Below are 24,115 nucleotides of genomic sequence, written 5' to 3' on the forward strand. Positions count from 1 at the left end.
CACGGTGAATACAAAAGTTTTAACCCTAAACAGATGACAATAAAGTGTTTACAAGGCTACTCATTTCTTAAAGGGCGCACACTGCCAGTTAGAAAGCAAAAACAGAGTCTGTGTTTTGAACACAACAACTCTCCCGTCCAAAGGCAAAACTTAGTAACTCACTTCTAGCTGATTTTGAGAAAACAAAGGAAATCGAATCTATCTTGATGCTGTCTTACAAAGATCTACAAAGTCATCACACGTATAGATGTTTTCTTGAGCTTTCATTTTCTTGCCGATTGAGCCATGGATTGAATCTGCTCTCATGAACGTGTGTGCCCTTTCTCCAGATATTTTATTACAATCTCGGGTGGGCCCCGTTCTGCGTTTGCACATTGGGCAAGAGCCGTGTACAGCGTCCAGTTTTTATTTGGACCTCCACAGTTATCTGGCCCAAAAGAGTATGCAAGGGGAAGAATCAAGAACAATACATTTAATGAAGGTGCTTGCAACGTCCTGGGCCAATCTTCCAAATATCCCCTCATGCCATAATATAACATAATCAGGTTGACCGTCGGCCCCCATTCGTGCAAATGTCTCATTAAAGACAATAAGGCCACTGACAAAGAAGCTCCGATTGGTCCCTTGAGATACTAGGTTTTTCTGTTGTATCTACGCGGTTATGTGGTAGTTGCTAAGTCTTGCCATGCGCGTAACAGCTTACTTACGGAACAAATTACAATATCGCATACACTAATGTAAAGCATATCACCTAGGAACTCCAAAATTGTTATCAGCTCAGTTTTGACCAAAATTGAGTTACTGGGATTTGCCTTTGGACGGGAGAACTAGTAAGATCAGTGTTGCCAACTCCTCAGAAAGGAAAGCAGCTATTGGCTGTCCTAAAAGTCGCCAGAAGACGTCATCGCCTCTTTTACATATTCCACTGCAATGGACTCTGAATGAAATAGGAATGTCGTCACAGGAGAGATTAAAAAAATAGGACTTTGAAAAAAATGCTAAATATGATTAGAACTGCAAATAAACTCTCTTCTGTTGATTCTTAGTTTTTCTTAAAATGTTAATTGTTGTGCATTGTTAAATGTTACAAAATCACATTTGCTCAAAAGACTGGAGGGTTGTGACATTGACCAGCAAACAGAATTTATGACTGTCTCATTAACATGAACCATGTTAAAACTAATGCTCTGCTCTGACTGTAGCAAAAATTGGATTTTACATTTTTAAATACATTTCTTATTGCATAAAGGTGTGGGACATACATATAAAACAATCACAAAACAATATTCATATTACAAAAGAGAGTAATAAAGATGATTAATCGAATGGATTATAGAGACTCAACAAATGATTAATGAAGTCAAACCTTTTTGAACCAGGGAAGTTGGCACATTGTGTAAAGTGTAAATTAAAACGAAATACAATGATTTGCAAATCCGTTTCAACCTATATTCAATTAAATGAACTGCAAAGACAAGATACTTAACGTTCGAACTGGAAAACGTTATTTTTTGCAAGTATTAGCTCATTTGGAATTTGATGCCTGCAACATGTTAAAAAACAAGCTGGCACAAGAGGCAAAAAATACTGAGGAAGTTGAGGAACGCTCAACAAACACTTATTTGGAAAATCCCACAGGTGAACAGGCTAATTGGCAACAGGTGGGTGCCATGATTGGGTATAAACGCAGCTTCCATGAAATGCTCAGTCATTCACAAACAAGGATGGAGCGAGGGTCACCGCTTTGTGAACAAATGCGTGAGCAAATTGTCTAACAGTTTAAGGGCAATATTTCTCAACGAGCTATTGCAAGGAATTTAGGGATTTCACCATCTACGGTCCATAATATCATCAAAAGGTTCAGAGAATCTGGAGAAATTACTGCACGTAACAGCGAATGCCCATGACCTTGGATCCCTCAGGCGATATTGTATCAAAAAGCAACATCAGTGTGTAAAGGATATAGCCACATTGGCTCAGGAACACTTCAGAAAACCACTTTCAGTAACTACAGTTTGTCGTTACACCTGTAAGTGCAAAGTACAATTCTACTATACAAAGCGAAAGCCATTTATCGACAACACCCAGAAATGCCGCCGGCTTTGCTGAGCCCGAGCTCATCTAAGATGGACTGATGCAAAGTGGAAAAGTGTTCTGTGGCCTGACGAGTCCACATTTCAACATTTTTTGGAAAATGTGGACATTGTGTCCTCCGAACCAAAGACGAAGGGAAACATCCGGACTGTTGTAGGCGCAAAGTTGAAAAGCCAGCATGTGTGATGGTATGGGGGTGTATTAGTGCCCAAGGCATGAGCAACTTCCACATCTGTGGAGGCACCATTAATGCTGAAAGGTACATACAGCTTTTGGAGCAACATTGTTGCCATACAAGCAACATTATCATGGACACCCCTGCTTATATCAGCAAGACAATGCCAGGACACGTGTTACAACAGCATGGCTTCATAGTAAAAGAGTGCAGGTACTAGACTGGCCTGCCTTTAGTCAAGACCTGTGTCGCTTTATGAAGCGTAAAATACGACACTGAAGACCCCGGACTGTTGAACAATTTAAACTGTACATCAAGCAACAATGGGAAATAATTTCACCAAGAGCTTCAAAAATTGGTCTCCTCAGTTCCCAAACGTTTACTGAGTGTTGTTAAAAGGTCACGTAACACAGTGGTAAAAAATGCCACTGTGCCAATTTTTTTGCAATATGTTGCTGCCATTAAATTCTAATTTAATGATTATTTGCAAAATAAATTAAGTGTTTTAGTTCAAACATTAAATATCTTGTCTTTGCAGTCTATTCAATTGGATATAAGTTGAAAAGGACTTGCGAAATATTGAATTTTGTTTTTATTTACGAATTACACAACGGGCCTACTTCACTGGTTTTGGGTTTTGTAATCTATAAAAGTATAATAAGATTGTGTTACACACACAACAATGATGTCACACACGTTATATATGCTGCTGATGTTAGAATGTCACAGAAAAAGTCTTGAACAAAAGCATTTGCTGTATAGCAAATTGAACATCAGGTCCTCCTCATGGATTGGAGCTTTTTGGTTCATCTGCAACTGAGAGCATTAGGGACCCAGTGGTTGCGCACAAAGTTGGGGTACTGGGAACAAGCACACTCCAGCCCTGACTCGGATGATGAACGCTTGTTACGAACCAGCAACCCTGGGTTGGCTGACACGGCCACACTACCATCTGAGCCATGTTGCCCCCCCAACTACTGCTGTTCTCACCAGCACACCTGTGTTTCTTGCACTGGTACTTGGAAGAGAATCTTTCACCACACACACTACAACTAAACACTTTCTCTTCAGTGTGTGTTCTCATGTGGACTTTCCAATCATGTCTTTGTCTATAACCTTTACAACATACTGAACAGATAAAAGGTTTTTCTCCAGTGTGTATCAACGTGTGTTTTTCCAAAGTGTACTTTGTAGAGAATCTTCTATTGCAAATTGAGCACAAGAATGGTTTTTCTCCAGTGTGTTTTCGCACGTGTGTTATTAGAGTACAACGGAATCTAAAAGTTTTGTCACAGTGAGAACATTTAAAGCGTGTGTTGTCAGTGTGACATGTCTTATCTTTAGAGTCTTCATCATCAATGTCAGGAGAGTGAAACGTGTCGTCACTATCTGATAGTGGAGCTAAGATCTTGTCTGCTTGTGATCCTCCACATTGGTCTCCATCAGCTTCTGTTGTCATGTGTTGAGTTGAGCTGCTGCTCGGAGGCTCCACCTCTCTCTTCTCCTCACTTTCACCTTTGACCTCATCAACTTCACTCTTCACAATCACACTAATTACTGGGGACTCTTGACTGATGCTGCGTTCCTCCTCTTCTTCTTTAAAGTGGGGGGTCAGTGGGTTCTCTTCTTCCTCTTTAATGTGCAAGGACTGTGGCGCATCATCTTCCTCTTTATTGTGGAAGGGCTGTGGCTCCTCCTGTTTCATCCTGAAGCTCCATTCTTGCTGCTCAGGGAGATGTTTTTCACAGACGTCTGCAGGACAAACACACGCTTTAGAATCATCCAGCTTCAGTATGTTTACATGTACTAATAGAAAACCAAAGTGCTGTGTGAACTGGCATGAAATCTTCATTGGGGACAAACACACTGCTCTTTACAACATTATTGACAGAAAAGAAAAACAAGCCAGAGCGGAAGGACTTTTTACATGCGGCATGGTCTAAAATCTAGATTGCATTATTTAATTTAGAATTGATAATGAAACCATTACAAAACGTGTTAAAAAGGCTTATAAATGAATTGCTGAAATAAGCAGTTACATATTACATCATATCCCGTTAAAATATTTTGTCTAAACTATTATTAATCTACTTGTTAATGTCTGGTTACTTTCTGTTGTAACATGTTTTTTTTATCTACACTTCTGTTAAAATTGTATTCTTCAGGTGTTTGATACTTTACATTAGTTTTAGTGATACTACACATTTGGGCGTTGATCCAATAACAAGTAATTATAGGGGCAATATTGGTTATACCAATGCTGATACTTATAATTCAAATTTTCAACGTCATTGGATGATCACATTTTTAAATCACAATTATTATCAATCAGAAAAAAACACAGGATGGTGGTGAAACAATATCAATTAAATCTTTAAACTATTTCCTTCTTTTGGGTGTGTTTTGCATTTTTTGGTTTTTGCTCTTTTTTTGTCTTGTTCAGCAATTTAGGCAAATCATAATAGTGATGTAACTGTCCGTATCTGCTGTACAGATTTAGTTTACAAAGGAGAAGCGTGGGATACTTCTCGGTGGCCTTATTTGTATTTGACTTTATTAAATGTATTTTTTTCATAATTGGCACAGCTGGACCGGAGCAGGGGAGGACAGAAAGAAGAAAAATAGAAAGGCAGAGCTGAAAACAACAAACAACAACAACTACAGAACAACATCAGCAAATACGATATGTAGAGATCCACCCTTCCGTTTTCTACTGCTTGTCCCTTTCGAGGTCGTGGGGGGTGTTAGAGCTTATCCCAGTGGCTATCAGGCGGACAAGTCAACATGTGCAGATATGATATGAAAAATTTTAGCAAATTGGGCCCGAGTTCAGTTCAAAACTTAAGAGGAAAACATTTTTGCATCAACTTCTTAAAAACACTAGAGTGCTCCTGTCGTACAGAGGAACTTGGACCATGTAAACACATTAGCAGATCCTAGTGTTGACATTTTAACGTTCACTACAAAGGACACTTGTATTTTGCATAACAGGACTATTTTCTTCAGAAAAGTGTAACTGACAAAAGAAATGGAACGAAACCAAATATCACTGCAGAGGATGCTGGTTCTCAAAAAAAGAATAATAGTGAAGGCAGAATGGGAGAAAATGGGGCCCCCAGAACAGTTTAGTTGAAGAGCCCTGGTTTACACCAACAAAAATTAAAATAATGTAATGGAAGCTGAAATAAGTCACTATGTTTAAAGTATGTGATCAAATAAAAGCCTACCCATCTAATTAGTGACAGAATGTTCTCAATAAAGACACTTTAAATACGTGACACAACATATAAAGTTGTGATCAAAATTATTCAACCCCCACACAATTTTGGTGTTTTAGCAAGTTGGACATTTATTCCGTATTTTGTTTATAGCCATATCAAATAAAGATGCATTAAATGGACAAATGCAACGTGAATTACAACATTATATTTTGTAACATACCAAACAGTGTCATTTCTCTTAATATCTCAATAACAAAATTATTCAACCCCTTGAAGATCATAACTATTAAGAACAGAATTTGAATAAAGTCTTTTCTATCAGGTGTTGAAAACACCTGTAGATGTGATTAGAACCATAACAAGCAACAATTAAACTGAGTGAAAAAGACTGTGACGCTCAGGTTCTTGTAGATGGTCAATGGTGTATTTGCAACATGGTGAAGTCCAGGGAGTGGTCAAAGAAGTCAAGAGAGGAGGTAATTTATTTTCATAAGAAAGGATATGGATATAAGAAAATAGCAAAGACATTACACATTCCAAGAGACACAGTTGGGAGCATAATTTGCAAGTTTAAAGCTAATGGCACAGTGGAAACACTACCTGGGCGTGGTCGAAAGAGGATGCTGTGTGCAACTGCTGTCCGGTATTTGAAGCGTACAGTGGTGAAACAGCTGAGGAACTACAACAGGACATTGTAGAGGGGGGAACGCAGGTTTCGTCCCAGACAATAAGGCACGCACTACGAGATGAAGGCCTCCATGCCAGAACTCCCAGGCGCATCCCAGTTCTCACTGCCAGGCACAAGATAAAATAGACTCCAGTATGCCAAAAATCATCTGGACAAACCCCAAAGGTTTTGGGAAACTGTTCTATGGAGTGATGAGACAAAACTGGAACTCTTTGGGCCTATGAATCAACGTTGTGTCTGGAGGACACAAAATGAAGCTTACAAAGAGAAGAACACCTTTCCTACTGTTAAGCATGGTGGGGGGTCAATCATGCTCTGGGGCTGTTTCTCTGCCTCAGGTACCAGGAATCTCCAGCGCGTTCAAGGCATTATGAATTCTATTTCTTACCAGGATATATTAGCTGCAAATGTCATGAAGTCAGTGACGAAGCTGAGGCTTGGGAGACGTTGGACCTTCCAACAGGACAACGATACCAAGCATACCTCCAAATCAACATCAGAGTGGTTGCAGAATAAGGGCTGGAAGACTCTGGAGTGGCCTTCACAGTCGCCAAACCTAAATCCTATAAAAAACCTGTGGTGGGACTTGAAGAAGGCAGTTGCAGCACATAAGCCCAAGAATATGAATGAACTGGAGGCCTTTGTCCAAGAGGAATGGGCTAAAATACCTGGAGATGGTTGCAAGAAGCTTGTGCCCGGTTATGTATCACGTTTGAAGGATGTAATTACTGCCAAAGGGTGTTCTACTAAGTACTAAAGATGCATGTAACTAGGGGGTTGAATCATTTTGTCAATGAGACATTAAGAAAAATGTCCTTTTTTGGTATTTTGTAAAATACAGTGTTACAATTTAAGCTGCATTTGTCTATTTGACACATCTTTATTTGATATGACTATCAACAAAATACGGAATAAATGTCCAACTTGCTAAAACACCAAAATTGTGTGGGGGTTGAATAATTTTGATCACAACTGTAGTATACGTCAGTAAACATCCGGAAAAGGTTTTATGTTGTTTTTAACATTATTTTTAGGCAACGTGGGACCAGTAGTGACATACTGTTTAATGTTGGGGTTAATTTAGCAGCAAACAACAACAGGTGATTTCAAAAAAACACCTTCACTAGTGAGTCAACACTTGCTTTCAAAATATGGCAAATCTACTGAGAAAATTTGTAAAGATATGGCATTTCTCTACATCACAACAAGTCATCATACTCAATTTTATAGCAGTTTATGAATTGAATACATTTTAAGGTTTCCCACAACACTGCACAAGGAAGAGAAAGGGAGTAGGGGGCGTGGCAGCTGAGCGTTGCAGTAAAAAAAAAAGGCAACTTTTCTCAATGGGTTATGGGCTTGAGTAGTGGTCATTAGTTATCCATTTTACTAATTGTTTTAATACTAAATATTGGTATAATACATGTATCTATTGTATCTGCTAATGTAGTTGTACATACAAAGAGGCTGATACTGATATTTGTCACTACCTCTACCTAGCTTTGGTCTCGTTTTGTTGTTATTGACACTATTTTGACTGTCTTTTGTTGACCTCAAAATAATGTAATCTTTGTTTTTATCAGCACTGTCCCTCTCCTTGTTTTTAAGTGGACAACAGTTATTATTTTGTAACAGTCTAATGAGCAACACAGTAACAGTGTGAATAAATATGTGTGCATAAATGTACTTTGATAGTTGACAGGTCAACTATCAAAGGAGTGGTTAGTTGCAGTCCTAGTAACTAGCAAAATAAACTTAGTTATCAACAGACCAGACAATTGTTGTTTCAACCCTCTGTGCATCTGCTCAGCACAGACAGGATCACCTGTACACAGTATCACTACATGCCAGTTTAGCCGCTACCAAAACAACTAGCCCAGGGCCAGGTTGCGCAATATAGACGATATGCAATAAAATGTTTTATGAATTTAATGTAAGATGGAGCTTTTGTTATTACTGCGATATCGTGGTAATGCATGTTGATGACACATTCTAGCTGTGTCCCCCACATTTGACAACCACAAGCACATTGTAGCATTCTTGCGAGCGGCTAACGTGCCTCACCAGTACAAAGCCACCAATCCTCGTCTTCATAGGGTCAAACGATGTTTCTTACAAGTACCATTATCACTGGAGGACAAGGAATAGATAAACATGCTACACTACACACTGTTAGGGGGGGGGGGAGCAAACTAGTGCTCTTGAATGCATACACAAGTGGGCAGATCAATACAAAACCCGTTTACGCTCAGCACTAAAGGGATTAGACTGATATTTGTTATAACCACAGAATATATTGCCATACTTGTTATTGTTTACAAACTCAGCAAAGAAGTCCCAGGACACAGGAAGACTTTAAGGGAAAAAAAAAAAAAAAAGTTTAAATCAGAGCCGATAATTGGAAACAAAACATTGTTACATTGTAACATTATTGTTACACTGCATTTTGTGTTTTTGTCTGATTATAATTGTGATCAAAATGATTTTGAAAATCAAAAACAAAATGAATAGTGCCCCTATTAAGTACTTGGTATTGGATCCATAACCAAATGTGTACTATCACTTAAACTAATGTAAAGTATCAAAGAAGTGAATTAAAGTAAAGTGAATTACATTTATATAGCGCTTTTTCTTTAGTGACTCAAAGCGCTTTACATAGTGAAACCCAATTTCTAATTTTTTTTTATTTTTTTTTACATTTAAACCAGTGTGGGTGGCACTGGGAGCAGGTGGGTAAAGTGTCTTGCCCAAGGACACAATGGCAGTGACTAGGATGGCGAAAGCGGGATTCGAACCTGCAACCCTCAAGTTGCTGGCACGGCCGCTCTACCAACCGAGCTATACTACCCACAGAGAACAGAATAATAAGTGATTATTACATTTTAACAGAAGTGTAGATAGAAACATGTTACAACAGAAAGTAACTAGATATTAACTGTACATTAAAAAGTACATTGATAATTATGTTAAATTACGAGCCTTTATAACCTGTTTTGAAATTATTCTATTATCATTCCTATACCAAATTAGGGCTGCACAACTAAACAAATTTTAATTACCATCACAATTTTGGCAGCCATGATTTAATGGGAGTGATTGTCGGTGATATTAACATTAAAAAGCAGGCTTTGCTTCATATCGAATCAAGCACTTTCACAACTGCAGTGGCAGAGAACAGCCCAGGGAAGTGCCATCCTGTGCACAGGATCAGAATCAGAATTCCTTCATTGTCATTGTATGGAAAGAACAAAATTGGACAGCAATCCAGCTCAGTGCTTTAAAACAACCTACATAAAATAGTCTTAAGACAACAAACAATAATAAAACAATTTAAAATTAAAAAACATAATACCATGTTTAGAACATATTGCACAGTCAGAGTTAGTTAGTCAAATTAAGAAAGTGGTGAGTGTTTAGGTACGTGCAGAGTTTAGGGCAATAACAGCTCTTGGATAGAAACTGTTTTCAATATATTTGTCCTTGCTTTGATGGTTTTATAGCGCCTCCCTGAGGGCAAGAGTTCAAGCCAGTGGTGGCACGCGACGCCTGGGACCATTGTGCACGAGCACAACACACCATATCTCCATGCCGAACTGAAACATTAACTTTATGACTACTAATAATATTAACAATAACTAACTTTTCCCGATGTTACTGGAGCCGGGCCTAATGGAGGCTCAGAAATATAAACTAAGCTACGGGCTACATCTCAAACGTAATAACGGATTATATAACTTACTCGTCCATTGCCAAACACAGTAGGGACTGATCCTATTAAAAGTAATTTTTAGGAAAATCATTCTTTATTTTGCCAGAGGACTGTGGCGCTATTTTATTACAGTAAAAGGCTAAGCTAACTACCCAACAAATTGAGCTAATAATGCCAGCGTACCATTCACACATTTCTAACCTACTGTTATTACTTACCCTTTCATTGTTTACTCCATTGCCATGATATAAAGTATAAGGTTGGATTTTCCAATAAACATTTTTTAATGGTGGATTCTGTGAATATCAATTATAGCAATGGAGTAAACAATGAAACGGTAAGTAATAGTAGTCACAGAGCCCACCATTAAAAGACGTTTATTAGAAAATCCAACCTTAAACTCCCACAGGTGTCTGAAGCAAGACATTCCAAAGTGGTTTGCACACACAAAGTGAGACTTCTTACGAGTTGAAGGTGCATTGCCACGAATCAAAACATTTACAAGACACTTTTTACAAACAACAGAGCATTTTCCTTCTCCGTTGGGTAAAAGTCTACCATGTATGGATAATCCATTGATGTGACATTTAAGCAAAATTCCAAACAGACTGTATGGAGGATGTAAGAAGGAAGGCACATTTGTCTTAAAGGGGAACATTATCAGAATTTCAAAAGGGTTAAAAACAATAAAAAACAGTTCCCAGTGGCTTGTTTTATTTTTCGAAGTTTTTTTTAAAATTTTACATCTCCCGGAATATCCCTAAAAAAGATTTAAAGTGCTTGATTTTCGCTATTTGCGATGCGACTGTCCATTTCCCTGTGATGTCATACAGTGCTGCCAATAAATAAATAAATAAATAAATGGGTTGTACTTGTATAGTGCTTTTCTACCTTCAAGGTACTCAAAGCGCTTTGAAACTACTTCCACATTTACCCATTCACACACACATTCACACACTGATGGAGGGAGCTGCCATGCAAGGCGCCAACCAGCACCCATCAGGAGCAAGGGTGAAGTGTCTTGCTCAGGACACAACGGACGTGACGAGGTTGGTACTAGGTGGAATTTGAACCAGGGACGCTCGGGTTACGCACGGCCACTCTCCCACTGCGCCACGCCGTTTGTCAATACAAACAAACAATGGCGGATAGCACAGCAAGATATAGCAACATTAGCTCGGATTCAGACTCGGATTTCAGCGGCTTAAGCGATTCAACAGATTACGCATGTATTGAAACAGATGGTTGGAGTATGGAGACAGATAGCGAAAACTAAATTGAAGAAGAAACTGAAGCTATTGAACGAATAGCTATTAACGCTATTCGGCCATAGCATGGTTGTACCTAATGAAGAGGCCCATAGCATGGCTGTCTTATCAGCATCGCCGGTAAAATGTGCGGACCAAACGATCAGGACTTTCGCATCTTGTGACACTGGAGCAACTTAAATCCGTCGATTGGTGTTTGTTTCGCATTAAATGTGGGTATCTAGTTTCAAATGTACATACAGCTAGCGTAAATACCATGTTAGCATCGATTAGCGTAGCATGTTAGCATCGATTAGCTGGCAGTCACGCCGTGACCAGATATGTCTGATTAGCACGTAGGTCAATAACATCAACAAAACTCACCTTTGTGATTTCGTAGACTTTATCGTTGCAAATGCATCTGCAGGTTATCCATACATCTCTGTGCCATGTCTGCCTTAGCATCGCCGGTAAAATGTGCAGACACTCCGGCACATTCAATGGGGGTCTGGCGGCAGAATTCTTGCCAGTGGTGCAACTTGAATCCCTCCCTCTTAGTGTTGTTACACCCTCCACAACACACCGACGAGGCATGATGTCTCCAAGGTTCCAAAAAATAGTCGAAAAAAACGGAAAATAACAGAGCTGAGACCCGGTATTTGTAATGTGAAAATGAAAATGGCGGCTGTATTACCTCGGTGACGTCATCGCTACAAGACTGATAAACAGAAAGGCGTTTGATTTTGCCAAAATTCACCGATTTAGAGTTCGGAAATCGGTTAAAAAAACATATGGTCTTTTTTCTGCAACATCAAGGTATATATTGACGCTTACATAGGTCTGGTGATAATGTTCCCCTTTAATAAATATCTCTGCAATGCCCCTACGGTTTGATTTCAAACTTCCAGGACTCATGCAGGTCCCAAATACACAATAGCAAGCACCAATATATGCATGACAGGGCCTCTTTAACAACAAATTATCAAGGAGATTAATAGTTTTGATAAAATCAAACAACTTAATTTGAAACCAGTTTCAAAATATTTCTACTATCACTCACATACCACATAATATATTGTGATACGTAACGTGATTGCAAGAGGGTGCAATAAATATCGCAATACATATTTTATGCCATTTCGCCCATCTCTACATCTCATATGGATCTTCTTCTGCCATTGGCGGCACTTTACCCAAATAACACCCCTTTGGTAGGTGAAGTTTAAAGGGGAACATGATCACCAGACCCACGTAAGCGTCAATATATACCTTGATGTTGCAGAAAAAAGACCATATATTTTTTTAACCGATTTCTGAACTCTAAATGGGTGATTTTTGGTGAATTAAACGCGTTTCTGTTTATCCCTTTCTGAGCGACGACGTCAGAACGTGACGTCACATCCGTAATCAACTCCATTTTTCCCTACCACATCACACGCATCTAGTCAAATCAGCTCTGTTATTTTCCGTTTTTTAGACTATTTTCCCCTACCTTGGAGACATCATGCCTCGTCTGTGTGTTTTCGGAGGGTGTAACAACACGATCAGGCACGGATTCAAGTTGATTTATATAGAATGTGCATCGATTAGCACGGCATGCTAACCTATGCTAACATCCTATTTAGGCTAGTTGTGTACATATTGCAGCATTATGCCTCATTTGTAGCTATATTTACATCCAGCCTTTCCCTCCATCCACATTTAATTCCAAACAAACAAATACCAGTCGACGGATTTAAGTTGCTCCAGTGTCAAGAGATGCGAAAGTCCCTCGTTTGGTTTTTACCGGCGATGCTACGACAGAAATGGCAAGAATGTCTGGATATCCCGCGACACTCAAAGCAGAAGCATTCCCCACGATAAAGTCAAAGAAATTACAAAAGTGAGTTTTGTTGATGTTATTGACTTATGTGCTAATCAGACATATTTGGTCACGGCATGACTGCCAGCTAATCGATACTAACATGATATTTAGGATACCTGTATGTACATTTGAAACTATATTTACATCCAGCATTTCCTTCCACCCACATTTAATGCGAAACAAACACTTGCCAATCGACGGATTTAAGTTGATCCAGTGTCAATGCGAAAGTCCTGATCGGTTGGTCTGCACATTTTACCGGCGATGCTAAGACAGACATGCATGGCCGAATAGCATCAATAGCTATTCGCTCAATAGCTTCAGTTTCTTCTTCAATTTCGTTTTCGCTATCTGCCTCCATACTCCGTCCATCTGTTTCAATACATGCGTAATCGGTTGAATCGCTTAAGCCGCTGAAATCCGAGTCTGAATTCGAGCTAATGTCGCTATATCTTGCTGTGCTATTCGCCGTTGTTTGTAATGGAATCGCTATGTGACGTCACAGGGAAATGGACAGTGGCTTGGGCAAATAGCGAAAATCAAGTACTTTAAAGCTTTTTTTAGGGATATTCCGGGACGGGTAAAATTTTGAAAAAACTGCGAAAAATAAAATAAGTCACTGGGAACTGATTTTTATTGGTTTTAACCCTTCTGAAATCGTGATAATGTTCCCCTTTAACTATGTACATTTGTGCAGATGTTTTCACATCATTTGACACAGACTTGTGCAGGATATTCCACTTTTTCATCATCTTTCACAACAATGTTTACAATTGCTCTCCTCCACGATGGCTTGAGTTGTGATAATGGTAAAAAATGTTTTGCATTTTTATTCACTGGCTTCAATCGTGTGTGAAATGATTTGTTCTACAGCCACAAATGGTTGAACTTATACTTAACATCTTAAACAAACAACTCTGCTTTGCTGTGGGCTTTCGTAAAATTTGCTGTTAGCTCAACTGTGCTGTAACATACACAGTGAAGTGAAGTATATTTTATATAGCGTTTTTCTCGTTTGACTCAAAGCGCTTATACATAGTGAAACCCAATATCTAAGTTACATTTAAAGCACTGTGGGTGGCACCGGGAGCAGGTGGGCAAAGTGTCTTGCCCAAGGACACAACAGCAGTGACTAGGATGGCGGAAGCAGGGATCGAACCTGGAATCCTCAAGTTGCTGGCACGACCACTCTACCAACAGAGCTATACCGCAAATGCTCCAGAAATTTTAACAGATAAATTAACTTTTGCCTAATTTTTTGACACTTTTCAAATGCGAATTCAAGACTTTTTTCGCCCCCTAGATTTTGTAAGAATTGTGTAAGACCTTAGAATTGATAATTTGATTTTAAGATTTTAAGTCTCAGAGCATGAACCGATGAAGCCTACTCAGATGAGAAGCCAAACGTCTTCTAAGACAAACTGAACAGTCCAGTTGTGATGGATTGAATGCCCTGAGAGTAAAATGATATCTGGATGTTGTGCTTACTTGGACTGTGCTGAAGGTGTGAGGACTCAGGTGGTCTGTCTTCATGGTTTTCAGTCTTCACAGAGACAACAGTCAGTGGACATTTGGCGAGATCAGCCTCCTCCTGCCCTGGAAGACAATCTCCATCCAGAGTGATCCACACTTCTTCCTCTTCCTCTTTAATGTGGGGGTACTGTGGCTCCTCCTCTTCCTCTTTAATGTGGGGGCGCTGCTGGACATCTATTTGGTAAATAAGTAAATACAAATAATTGAGAAGAGACATAGTTTTCGACTGACACTTAACACAATGAAATTGCTTATGTTCTTTTGTGTGTTGTGTTAAAAGTGTGTAGCTAAACAACTAATTAAAACACGGGAAATACTTGTCCCAGCCACTAACATTACCTTAATAGTGGTACAGTGATTAAAAACAGGCTGGGACATATCAGGGGGCTTATAAAGGCTTTAAAAAGCCTTTATGAGTACATAAGTACGCAATTGTAACTTTATAGTCACTGGCGTAAAGTGCATACCCATTTTTCATGTACACTCGTTGACCTATTACACCTAAACCTTATCTCTAACCTACACCTGTAAGTGAAAATTAAAACTCTACCATGCGACATCAACAACACCCAGAAACGCTGGGTCCGAGCTTATCTAAGATCAACTGATGCAAAGTGGAAAATGTTCTGTGGTCTGACGAGTCCACATTTCAAATTGGTTTTGGAAACTGTAGACGTCATGTCCTCCGGAAGAAAGAGGAAAAGAACCATCCGGACTGTTAAGGGCTCAAAGTTGAAAAGCCAGCATCTGTGATGGTATGGGGGTGTATTAGTGCCAAAGGTATGGGTAACTTACACATCTGTGAAGGCACCCTTAATGCTAAAAGGTACATACAGGTTTTGAAACAACATATGTTGCCATCCAAGCAAAGTCTTTTTCATGGACGCCCCTGCTTATTTCAGGTAAGACAATGTCAAGCCACATTCTGCACGTGTTACGACAGTGTGGCTTCATAGTAAAAGAGTGTGGATACTAGACTGGCCGGCTTGTAGTCCAGACCTGTCCCCCATTGAAAATATCTGGCGCACTATGAAGCATAAGATACCACAACGGAGACCCTGGACTTGATGTACAACTTAAGCTGTACATCAAGCAAGAATGGGAAATAATTCCACCTGAAAAGCTTCAAAAATTGGTCTCCTCAGTAACCAAAATTTTACTGAGTGTTGTTAAAAGGAAAGGCCGTGTAACACAGTGGTAAAAATGCCCCTGTGCCAACTTTTATGCAATGTGTTGCTGCCATTAAATTCTAAGTTAATGATTATTTCCCAAAAAAATACGATTCTCAGTTCGAACATAAATGTCTTGTCTTTGCAGTCTATTCAATTGAATATAAGTTGAAAAAGATTTGCAAATCATTGTATTCTGTTTTTATTTACCATTTACACAACATGCCAACTTCACTGGATTTGGGTTTTGTCCAACGAAATGTTGTTTTCAGCACAAAACAGTTCAAGATTAGACAAACAAACACCGTACAGGGTAACAGAATGTGCCCCGTAAAAGGTGGGGAAAGGTAGACGGTGGGGGAGGATGAGTAAAAAATGGTTTATCTCAGACTGTGCTCTTGAAGGGGCCCATTCTAGAGTGGGAAAATAACTCCATAGCAAAGCACATATACATATTACAACATACAACCTGAGACTTGCAAAGAGAGGTGAGGGGGCGGGCATCCAGCCGGAAGCTGCCAGCCACTACGGACGCTGCTTCGTTCGTCATACCACATGTGGTGAAGCGTCGAAGATGTGGGGTATGTGTAGTGTGTATTTTTTGTGGATACCTGTGTGTGTAAGCCTGCAGCATGTCTGTCTCTGTTCCGTGACTTTAGTGGTCTTGCAACCGCCAGTCAGTCCAAAGACAAAACAACATGTGTAGAAGGTTTTTTTTGCGAGTGAAAATAAAATTTGCTTTTCAATCTAAATTGTCTATATCTGGACCTCAAATTCATCTTGCAGGGCAGACATTATCCAAATCACTATTGTGTCCACAGTTCTGCCCGCATCCTCCAATCATTTGTAGCAGCTTTAGGGTACCTCGAAGGCTGCCAGCATCTTCCAATTTGTTGACAAACCAGAGCAACGCTTACTTCATTCAGCAAATATAAATGAAAATTGGGTATTGTTGGCACTTTTTAAATGATTATTTTTTCGGATTTCATGGATGGAATAGTAGAGCTCCCATTAGCTCCGCTGTGAGTGAACTTTTGTTTATATTTATTCAATATTTTGAGGGCCTTAAAAAAATCCACCCGTCGTCATGTCTTTCATAATGATTGCGAACAAAATTCCCCTCAAAAGGTGCCTTTCCCCTTTAAAGATCATGGAAATTAAAAACAATTCTCATTACAAAACTACTTAAACATTTATACTATATTTTAGTCATGATAAAAAACACTTTTCTTCATGGTCATTTTGTTGGCTTGGCCAAAAGGAAATCTTACCCAAACATGTTTACTATGAGGTGTTTTTATGAAGTATGTCCATCAAAACTTCCTCTTTAGAGCAGAGCTCCCACATTCACTTGGAGACCATCTACAAAACGCTGGAGGAAAGTCAGTTACTTTTATGTTCTTTTAATAAATCAAGTGATGACTACGTTAATTATTGAAAGATGATTGACAGTACATGTTTACTTTCACTTATTGACTTATTGATGCATGTCGGTCAGAATAGGGAGTTAGCCATTTAACGATTAATTACCGGTATATTGATTGTAGTAAAGTATGTAAAGTATATTTGACAACTGTAAGTTTTGTGTAAACATGTTGATACACATTTTTACAAACTGAGAGGAACATCAACCTTTCGTAAATATTGTCTGTTTGAAACTGCCTTGTTTTTTTGACCAATATAAAAACAAAGCTGTGCATCATCCTCAAAGGATAATCCACTTTCATGTAGACCAGGCCTGGGCAATTATTTTGACTCGGTGCCAATTTTAGAGAAAAAAATGTGTCTGAGAGCCGGTATATCTATTTTTAGGAAAACTAATACAAATCCTCACATTAAAGTCTGATTGAATTCTAGAAATGTTATGACAGACCGCCTTAAAAGCGGAATGGATTTGTTTTTTTTACTAAGAACGGTCAAATCCTGAATATTGAGAACATATGAACGTCACACCCCCTCTCAATCGACATATTTTAAGATCACGCCGAATGCAACAAAAATGCAACAAACACAGCGAAATATAAACGTGAAGGGTAAAAAAAAACATCTACAATCTAATATATGTGATATATCACTAAGCTTTAGAACTTTCTTGTAAAAATCTCCTTCCACGTCTGTCCCTGACACACACATTTCAGGCTGGCTGCTCTGGAAACACTCATTGGAGACGCTCCCCACCCACACTGCTTGGTGCCTCGTCTGACCTGCTGTGACGTAGATTACCATAGTAACTAGTAGGGTTGTACGGTATACTGGTACACATGCTTTTCATGTGAGGTCATTCATTCGGGTCACGAGGGGTCGTGCGACATTTTGAAAGGCAAACAATCGTCACGCAGGTAGCCAAAAGCACACAATATGGTAGTTTCGTGTTGGGTTAATAGGTGCACTAATCGCCGCCAAAGTTCAGTCAAACGTGGATTCTTTAGTGTTCCCAAAATTCGTCGCCACGAAGGCGAACTAACCCAGAAAATAAGCGAAGATCGGCGAAGGGCATGGTTAGCCAGCATAAATAGGAAAGACGAGCCCTCCCAGTCATCGAAGATATGTTCAGATAATTTTGTTACAGGTAAGCAAACGTTTTAGGCAATTTTATTTTTCTCATATTCAAACTAATTCTACGGTATTATTTTTTTGCAGGCCCAGAAAACACAGGTTGTGTCTAATATTCTGATTCAAATCCATTTGAGGACCGTTTAAATATGTACACCAGTAGTCAGTACACGATACAGATTGACAAAATTGCAACAGTTCCTTGTGCTTTGACAGATATGTTTGGATCTGTTGTGCCATTTAACTGAATGTAGCAGGCCAATTCATACAGGTGCTGGTCATATTATTAGAATATCATGAAAAAGTTGATTTATTTCATTAATTCCATTTAGAAAGTCAAACTTGTAGAATGTATACATTGATTCCAAACAGACTGATACATTTCAAGTGTTTTTTGCCAAAAAGGAGATGATTATAGCTGACAACCAATGAAAACCCTAAATTCAACATCTCAGAAAATTTGAATATGGTGAAAAGGTCAGATATTGAAGACACCTGGTGCCACACTCTAATTAGCTAACTAACTCAAAACACCTGGAAAAGCCTTTAAATGGTCTCTCGTTTTGATTCTGTATGACACACAATCATGGGGAAGAGTGCTGACTTGACAACTGTCCAAAAGATGACCATTGATACTTTAAAGGAGGGCAAGACACAAAAGGTCATTGCCAAAGAGGTTGGATGTTCACAGAGCTCTGTGTCCAAGCACATTAATAGAGAGGCGAAGGGAAAACAAAGATGTGGTAAAAAAAAGTGTACAAGCAAGAGGGATAACCGCGCCCTGGAGAGGATTGTCAAACAAAACCGTTTGAAAAATGTGGGGGAGATCCACAAAGAGTGGACTGCAGCTGGAGTCAGTGCTTCAAGAACCACCACGCACCGACGTATGCAAGATATGGGCTTCAGCTGTCGCATTCCTTGTGTAAAGCCACTCTTGAATAAGAGACAACGTCAAAAGCGTCTCGCCTGGGCTCAAGATAAAAAGGACTGGACTGCTGCTGAGTGGTCCAAAGTTATGTTTTCAGATGAAAGTAAATTTTGTATCTCCTTTGGAAATCAAGTACCCAGAGTCTGGAGGAAGACAGGAGAGGCACAGCATCCACTTTGCCTGAAGTCCAGTGTCAAATTTCCACAATCGGTAATGGTCTGGGGTGCCATGCCATCTGCTGGTGTTGGTCCACTGTGTTTCCTGAGGTCTAGGGTCAATGCAGCAGTCTACCAGGAAGTTTTACAACACTTCATGCTGCCTGCCGCGGACCAATTTTATGGAGGTGAAGATTTCATTTTCGAACATGACTTGGCACCTGCACACAGTGCCAAATCTACCAGTACCTGGTTTAAGGACCATGGTATCCCTGTTCTTGATTAGCCTGCAAACTCACCTGACCTTAACCCCATAGAAAACCTATGGGGTATTGTGAAGCGGAAGATGCGAGATGCCAGACCCAACAATGCTGAAGAGCTGAAGGCCACTATTAAAGCAACCTGGGCTCTCATAACACCTGAGGAGTGCAACAGACTGGTGGACTCCATGCCACGCCGTATTGCTGCAGCAATTCAGGCAAAAGAAGCTGCAACTAAGTATTGATTGCCGTACATGCTGAAACTTTCCATGTTCATACTTTTCAGTTGGCCCACATTTCTAAAAAATATTTTTTGGTACTAGTCGTAACTAATATTCTAATTTTCTGAGATACTGAATTTGGGATTTTCAGTAATTGTCAGTACTAATCATCAAAATTTAAAGAAATAAACTTTTCAAATATATCACTTTGTGTGTAATGAATTGATATAACATGTAAGTTTCACATTCTGAATATAATTACTGAAATAAATCAACTTTTTCATGATATTCTAATAATATGAACAGCACCTGTAAGTTAAAGCTACTCAGTCAACACTCAATATAATCTTCACCATTTGTTTACTTTTTAACAAAGTTGTGTTTAGTCTTTGTTTTTGTAAGTCCCTGTTTATTACTTATAAATGAACATTTCTGGAAGTTACCATTGACTGTCATGTGAATACATTTTCAAGAAACTAAATTCCAGACTTGAATTTTTTGTCGTCATGCTGTACACATCTTTCACCCAACCATTCACGAACTGGTTGTAAGCCTTGAGTGATTTGAAAGCCTTTAACTCTTCCATAGTATAAGCACTCTTGGAACAAACCAGATAATTTAGAATGTCTATGTATGTTATAGCAGGAAGGCATTTGTCGTCAGCAGTCATTTTAGTTTTACAAACTTTGTACGGATAGATACTGATGCATTCTGTCTTGCTGTCGTATCTTCGTCTCGTTTGTTTATCCAAACCATCTCTGTACCGCTTCTTTGGTGGTTTACTGCCCATTTGCGTTGGTTTTGTAAGATTACTGATACCGGTTTTGTGCAGTGGAATAAAGCGAAGCGAGGTAACAATGAAAGCTTGCCTCTAAAAATGGCAGCGCGCAAAGCATCATGGGATGGGGTAATCGACTGTGAGAATTATGTATTAGAAGAGTACCGCGATACTAATGAATCATATTCAATACAATTCCGCCTCTGAAAAGTACCGGTCCGCCACACCCTAATATTTTTTTGTTAAAATAAAGCCAATAATGCCATTTTTCTGGTCCCCTTTATTTAGAAAAGTATCAAAAAGTACAGAAAAGTATCAAAATAATATTGGTATCAGGACAACACTAGTCACTAAAATATCACGCATAAGTGCAGATTCCAATTATTGAAATATGTTGTATAGTTCAAGACTTATGGTAATTTGAAAACATCACTGCACATCATAATAGCTAAGGTTGGGTATCGAGTATCGATTGGAACCAGGACTAACTTTCCGATTCTCCCGGAGTCGTTCAAAAGTTTAAATTTCGATTCCTAGTTTCGATACCCAGTCTACCGACCGGAAAAAAATAATAAGTCCGCCGACCTGGAAGAAGAAGCCGCTGTACACCAACGAAGAAGCGCCCACCGCCGAAAGTGTTAGCATAGTTGAGCCTATCTAGCCGAGCGAGTCAGTCAAGCATGGATAGCGGGCGTCGACGGTCGAAAATGTGGCTTTATTTTACTAAAAAAAATGAAATATCCGCGAAATGTAACACGTGCGACAGGACTGTTTCGTGCTTAGGAGGGTGCACGTCAAACATGATGAAGCACCTCCGCTAATCTGGACTGGGTTTTGCAAGTTGTTTCTTATTGTTTATTTTCTTTTCTGCACCAGGTTAGCCCATCAGTGGGAGCACGGTAACATGTTTAAGTACCTGCAGCATCGTACACTGGTGTGTGTAAATGTGTTTTTATGCAGTTTTCAAAAATAAAGCTGTCTTGATGAAAGTGTACCCCTGTGAAAATGTATTCATAATTTATAATATTTATATTCTAGTTCATAGATTTGATATTTATATTGTAGTTGAAAACAGCCCTGTGAGGAATTTATAGTAAATTTCATAAAAAGTTAATAGAATTAAAATTGGAGAATGTCGGACTATTTCATTCAGAAAGACTGTACGTTAGCTAGCTCATTTAAAATATCCTAAACGTTTTTCTTTTAAAGAAAGAATCTGAATCGAGAATCGTCAGGAATCGGAATCAAAACAAAGAATCGGAATCGTTCAAATTCAAACGATACCCAAACCCAATAATAGGTGCTACACTTTCCAACTTAAAGATCTAAAAAAAATATTTGGGAATGTCCGGCGGTCCAGATTGAAAAGCTTAACGGGCCACATGTGGCCCCCGGGCCTTAATTTGCCCAGATCTGCTATAAACTATATATTTAAGAATACTGCTAATAATTAACGATAACGTTAGTAGAAAAGTGAGAGTGAGAAGTAAACAAACCTGCTCTGTGTAACACCACTTGATGTCTCTTGAAAACAGCGTCCAGTAGTTGATGTTGTCGCTCGGCCTCTTTTGTTGGAGAAAGTTCCTCCTCGTACTCTGCCGTCGATCTTTCGCACATCTTTCAAACAATCACAACACTTTACACTCACACTTGATCTCTGCTTAGCGATGTTTTGATAAAACCGCGTCTCTTAGTTAGCAGCTAACTAGCTAAGCTAACTACCAAGCTAAGCTAGTACGGGAAGCAACAAAGTGCGCTTAAACTAATGTATCCAGACCCAAACAATTTTTAACGATGTTTACGCCATTAAAGGCGCATATGTGTACACGTACGTGCTGATTATGAAAAAAAAACAAAACACTTTAACAACCATAAGAACGTATTTTCTATCAAACGCCATTTTGTTTTTCTTCGTCCTGCTTGGTTCACACGGAGTGTTGTCAGATCTCGCGAGAGCCTGTGGAACCTGTGGAAGGCAGCATGACGACTCAAACAGGGGTCGGTAACCCAAAATGTTAAAAGATATATTGGACCAAAAAAAAAGAAATCTGAATATAAAAGCCTTATATAAGCCTTATAATGAAGGCAACACCTCCCCGCATTCTAAATAATCAAATGTATATACTTGTTCTTATGCTTTCTGAGCTCACTATGTTCACTATCTGCTGTACATATCCTACAAAGCCACACCTACACTGTTTCAATGTCCATTACTCAGATGATAAAATTGAGGGCAGCACACAGACAAATAAAAACATGCAGCGGGCATTTTGACATTTTCCATTTTGTAAAAGCAGCACATTGTAGGGCTGCCCTCAGTTTTGGTGAATGGTAAAGGTGCCTGGGGACCATACTTGCCAACCCTCCTGGATTTTCCGTGAGACTCCCGAAATCCAGTGCAACTCCCGAAAACCTCCCGGGACAAATTTTCTCCTGAAAATCTCCCGAAATTCAGACAGAGCTGGAGGCTGTGCCCACTCCAGCTCCATGACAACCTGGCTCAATGTTGTGACCCTCTTAAACAGGACAATACTGCCATTTACTGTACATAGAATATAATTTCAGTTCTGAAGCCCACAGTAAGGAGACATAACTTCATCACGTCGCCTGGTTATTGACCCCAACCCAATATATTACACCGTCGACGAGCACAATGAAGAAATACGCTTGCAAGTTCCAGAACGATTGGAAACAAGAATTTTAGTTTATCCAGGATAGTTTGAAGGGGAAAGGGTATGTTGCCTGTAAATTTTGTAGAACAGACTTCTCCATTGAACACGGCGGCCGAACGGATATACTCAGCCTGGGGACGAGAGATGCGCGGTTTGCGGTCTCATCTGCGGAGTCCGCGGATAAACCGAGGGTCATGCGGGTGACATGACGAAAAAAATAGATTTTAATTAGATTCGGGCGGGTGGCGGTTGAACCATCCGGAAATATTTGATATACATGGTTCTGGGATCGGTATCCTTTACCATTCAAAGAGCCATTTAAGACCCGTGTCACAAAGCGAAGAAGACAATAGGAGACGCTGATATTCTCTAAAATGACTGCCGGCAGTCACCCAGATATTAAGTATTAGGGCGCGCTATGAAGCCATTGACTTTGTCGCCTTCTTCAACATGTACGATCTGCTTGTCAGTCCAGCATCATGTTGTGTGTGGCTTCCGCGGCAACACGCACACGACTGCAAGGCATACTGGGTGACACAGAGTACACTAATGGTTGTGATATAAACCATTTTAACACTCTTAGTAATATGCGCCACGCTGTGAAGCCACACCAAACAAGAATGACAAACACATTTCGGGAGAACATCCTCACAGTAACACAACATAAACACAACAAAACCAATACCCAGAATCCTTTGTATCCATGATACTTCCTGACTATTTTATACACCCCGCTAGCAGCAAACCCCCAAACCCCATATTTGATATGAAGTATTTGGACCCTTAAATAGGTCAATAATTCCTAAAATAAATTGTCATTCCTTATTATTCTTTGAGCAATGACAGTT

General features: G+C 39.4%; 1 protein-coding gene across 3 annotated transcripts; it reads right to left on the reverse strand.

The window, feature by feature from the left end:
* On the reverse strand, positions 1-22,575 carry LOC133554374 (zinc finger and BTB domain-containing protein 24-like). Of its 3 annotated transcripts, XM_061903044.1 has the most exons (5): positions 22,466-22,575; positions 22,092-22,212; positions 14,487-14,705; positions 6,091-6,281; positions 1-4,021 (listed from the first exon to the last, which is right to left on the reverse strand). In XM_061903044.1, exons 1-5 carry the CDS (start codon positions 22,493-22,495, stop codon positions 3,971-3,973), a joined length of 612 nt encoding a protein of 203 aa, XP_061759028.1. In that variant the 5' UTR covers positions 22,496-22,575; the 3' UTR covers positions 1-3,970. The 3 variants fall into 3 exon arrangements, with proteins under 3 accessions (XP_061759028.1, XP_061759026.1, XP_061759027.1); XM_061903042.1 differs by lacking the exon at positions 6,091-6,281; XM_061903043.1 differs by having other exon boundaries at positions 22,092-22,544.
* Positions 22,576-24,115: the final 1,540 nt, after the last annotated feature.

Source organism: Nerophis ophidion, linkage group LG06, assembly GCF_033978795.1.
Source record: "Nerophis ophidion isolate RoL-2023_Sa linkage group LG06, RoL_Noph_v1.0, whole genome shotgun sequence".
In the NCBI taxonomy this organism is placed as follows: Eukaryota; Metazoa; Chordata; class Actinopteri; order Syngnathiformes; family Syngnathidae; genus Nerophis; species Nerophis ophidion.

Bases quoted from the DNA above. Each gene is read 5' to 3' on its own strand.
- LOC133554374 (XM_061903042.1), bottom strand. From the start codon at position 22,495: ATGGCGTTTGATAGAAAATACGTTCTTATG. The intron at 22,213-22,465 runs GTTGTTAAAGTG...ATTGTTTGAAAG, and splicing joins ATAGAAAATACGTTCTTATG to ATGTGCGAAAGATCGACGGC. The intron at 14,706-22,091 runs GTTTGTTTACTT...TTTACCAAATAG, and splicing joins AGTGGTGTTACACAGAGCAG to ATGTCCAGCAGCGCCCCCAC.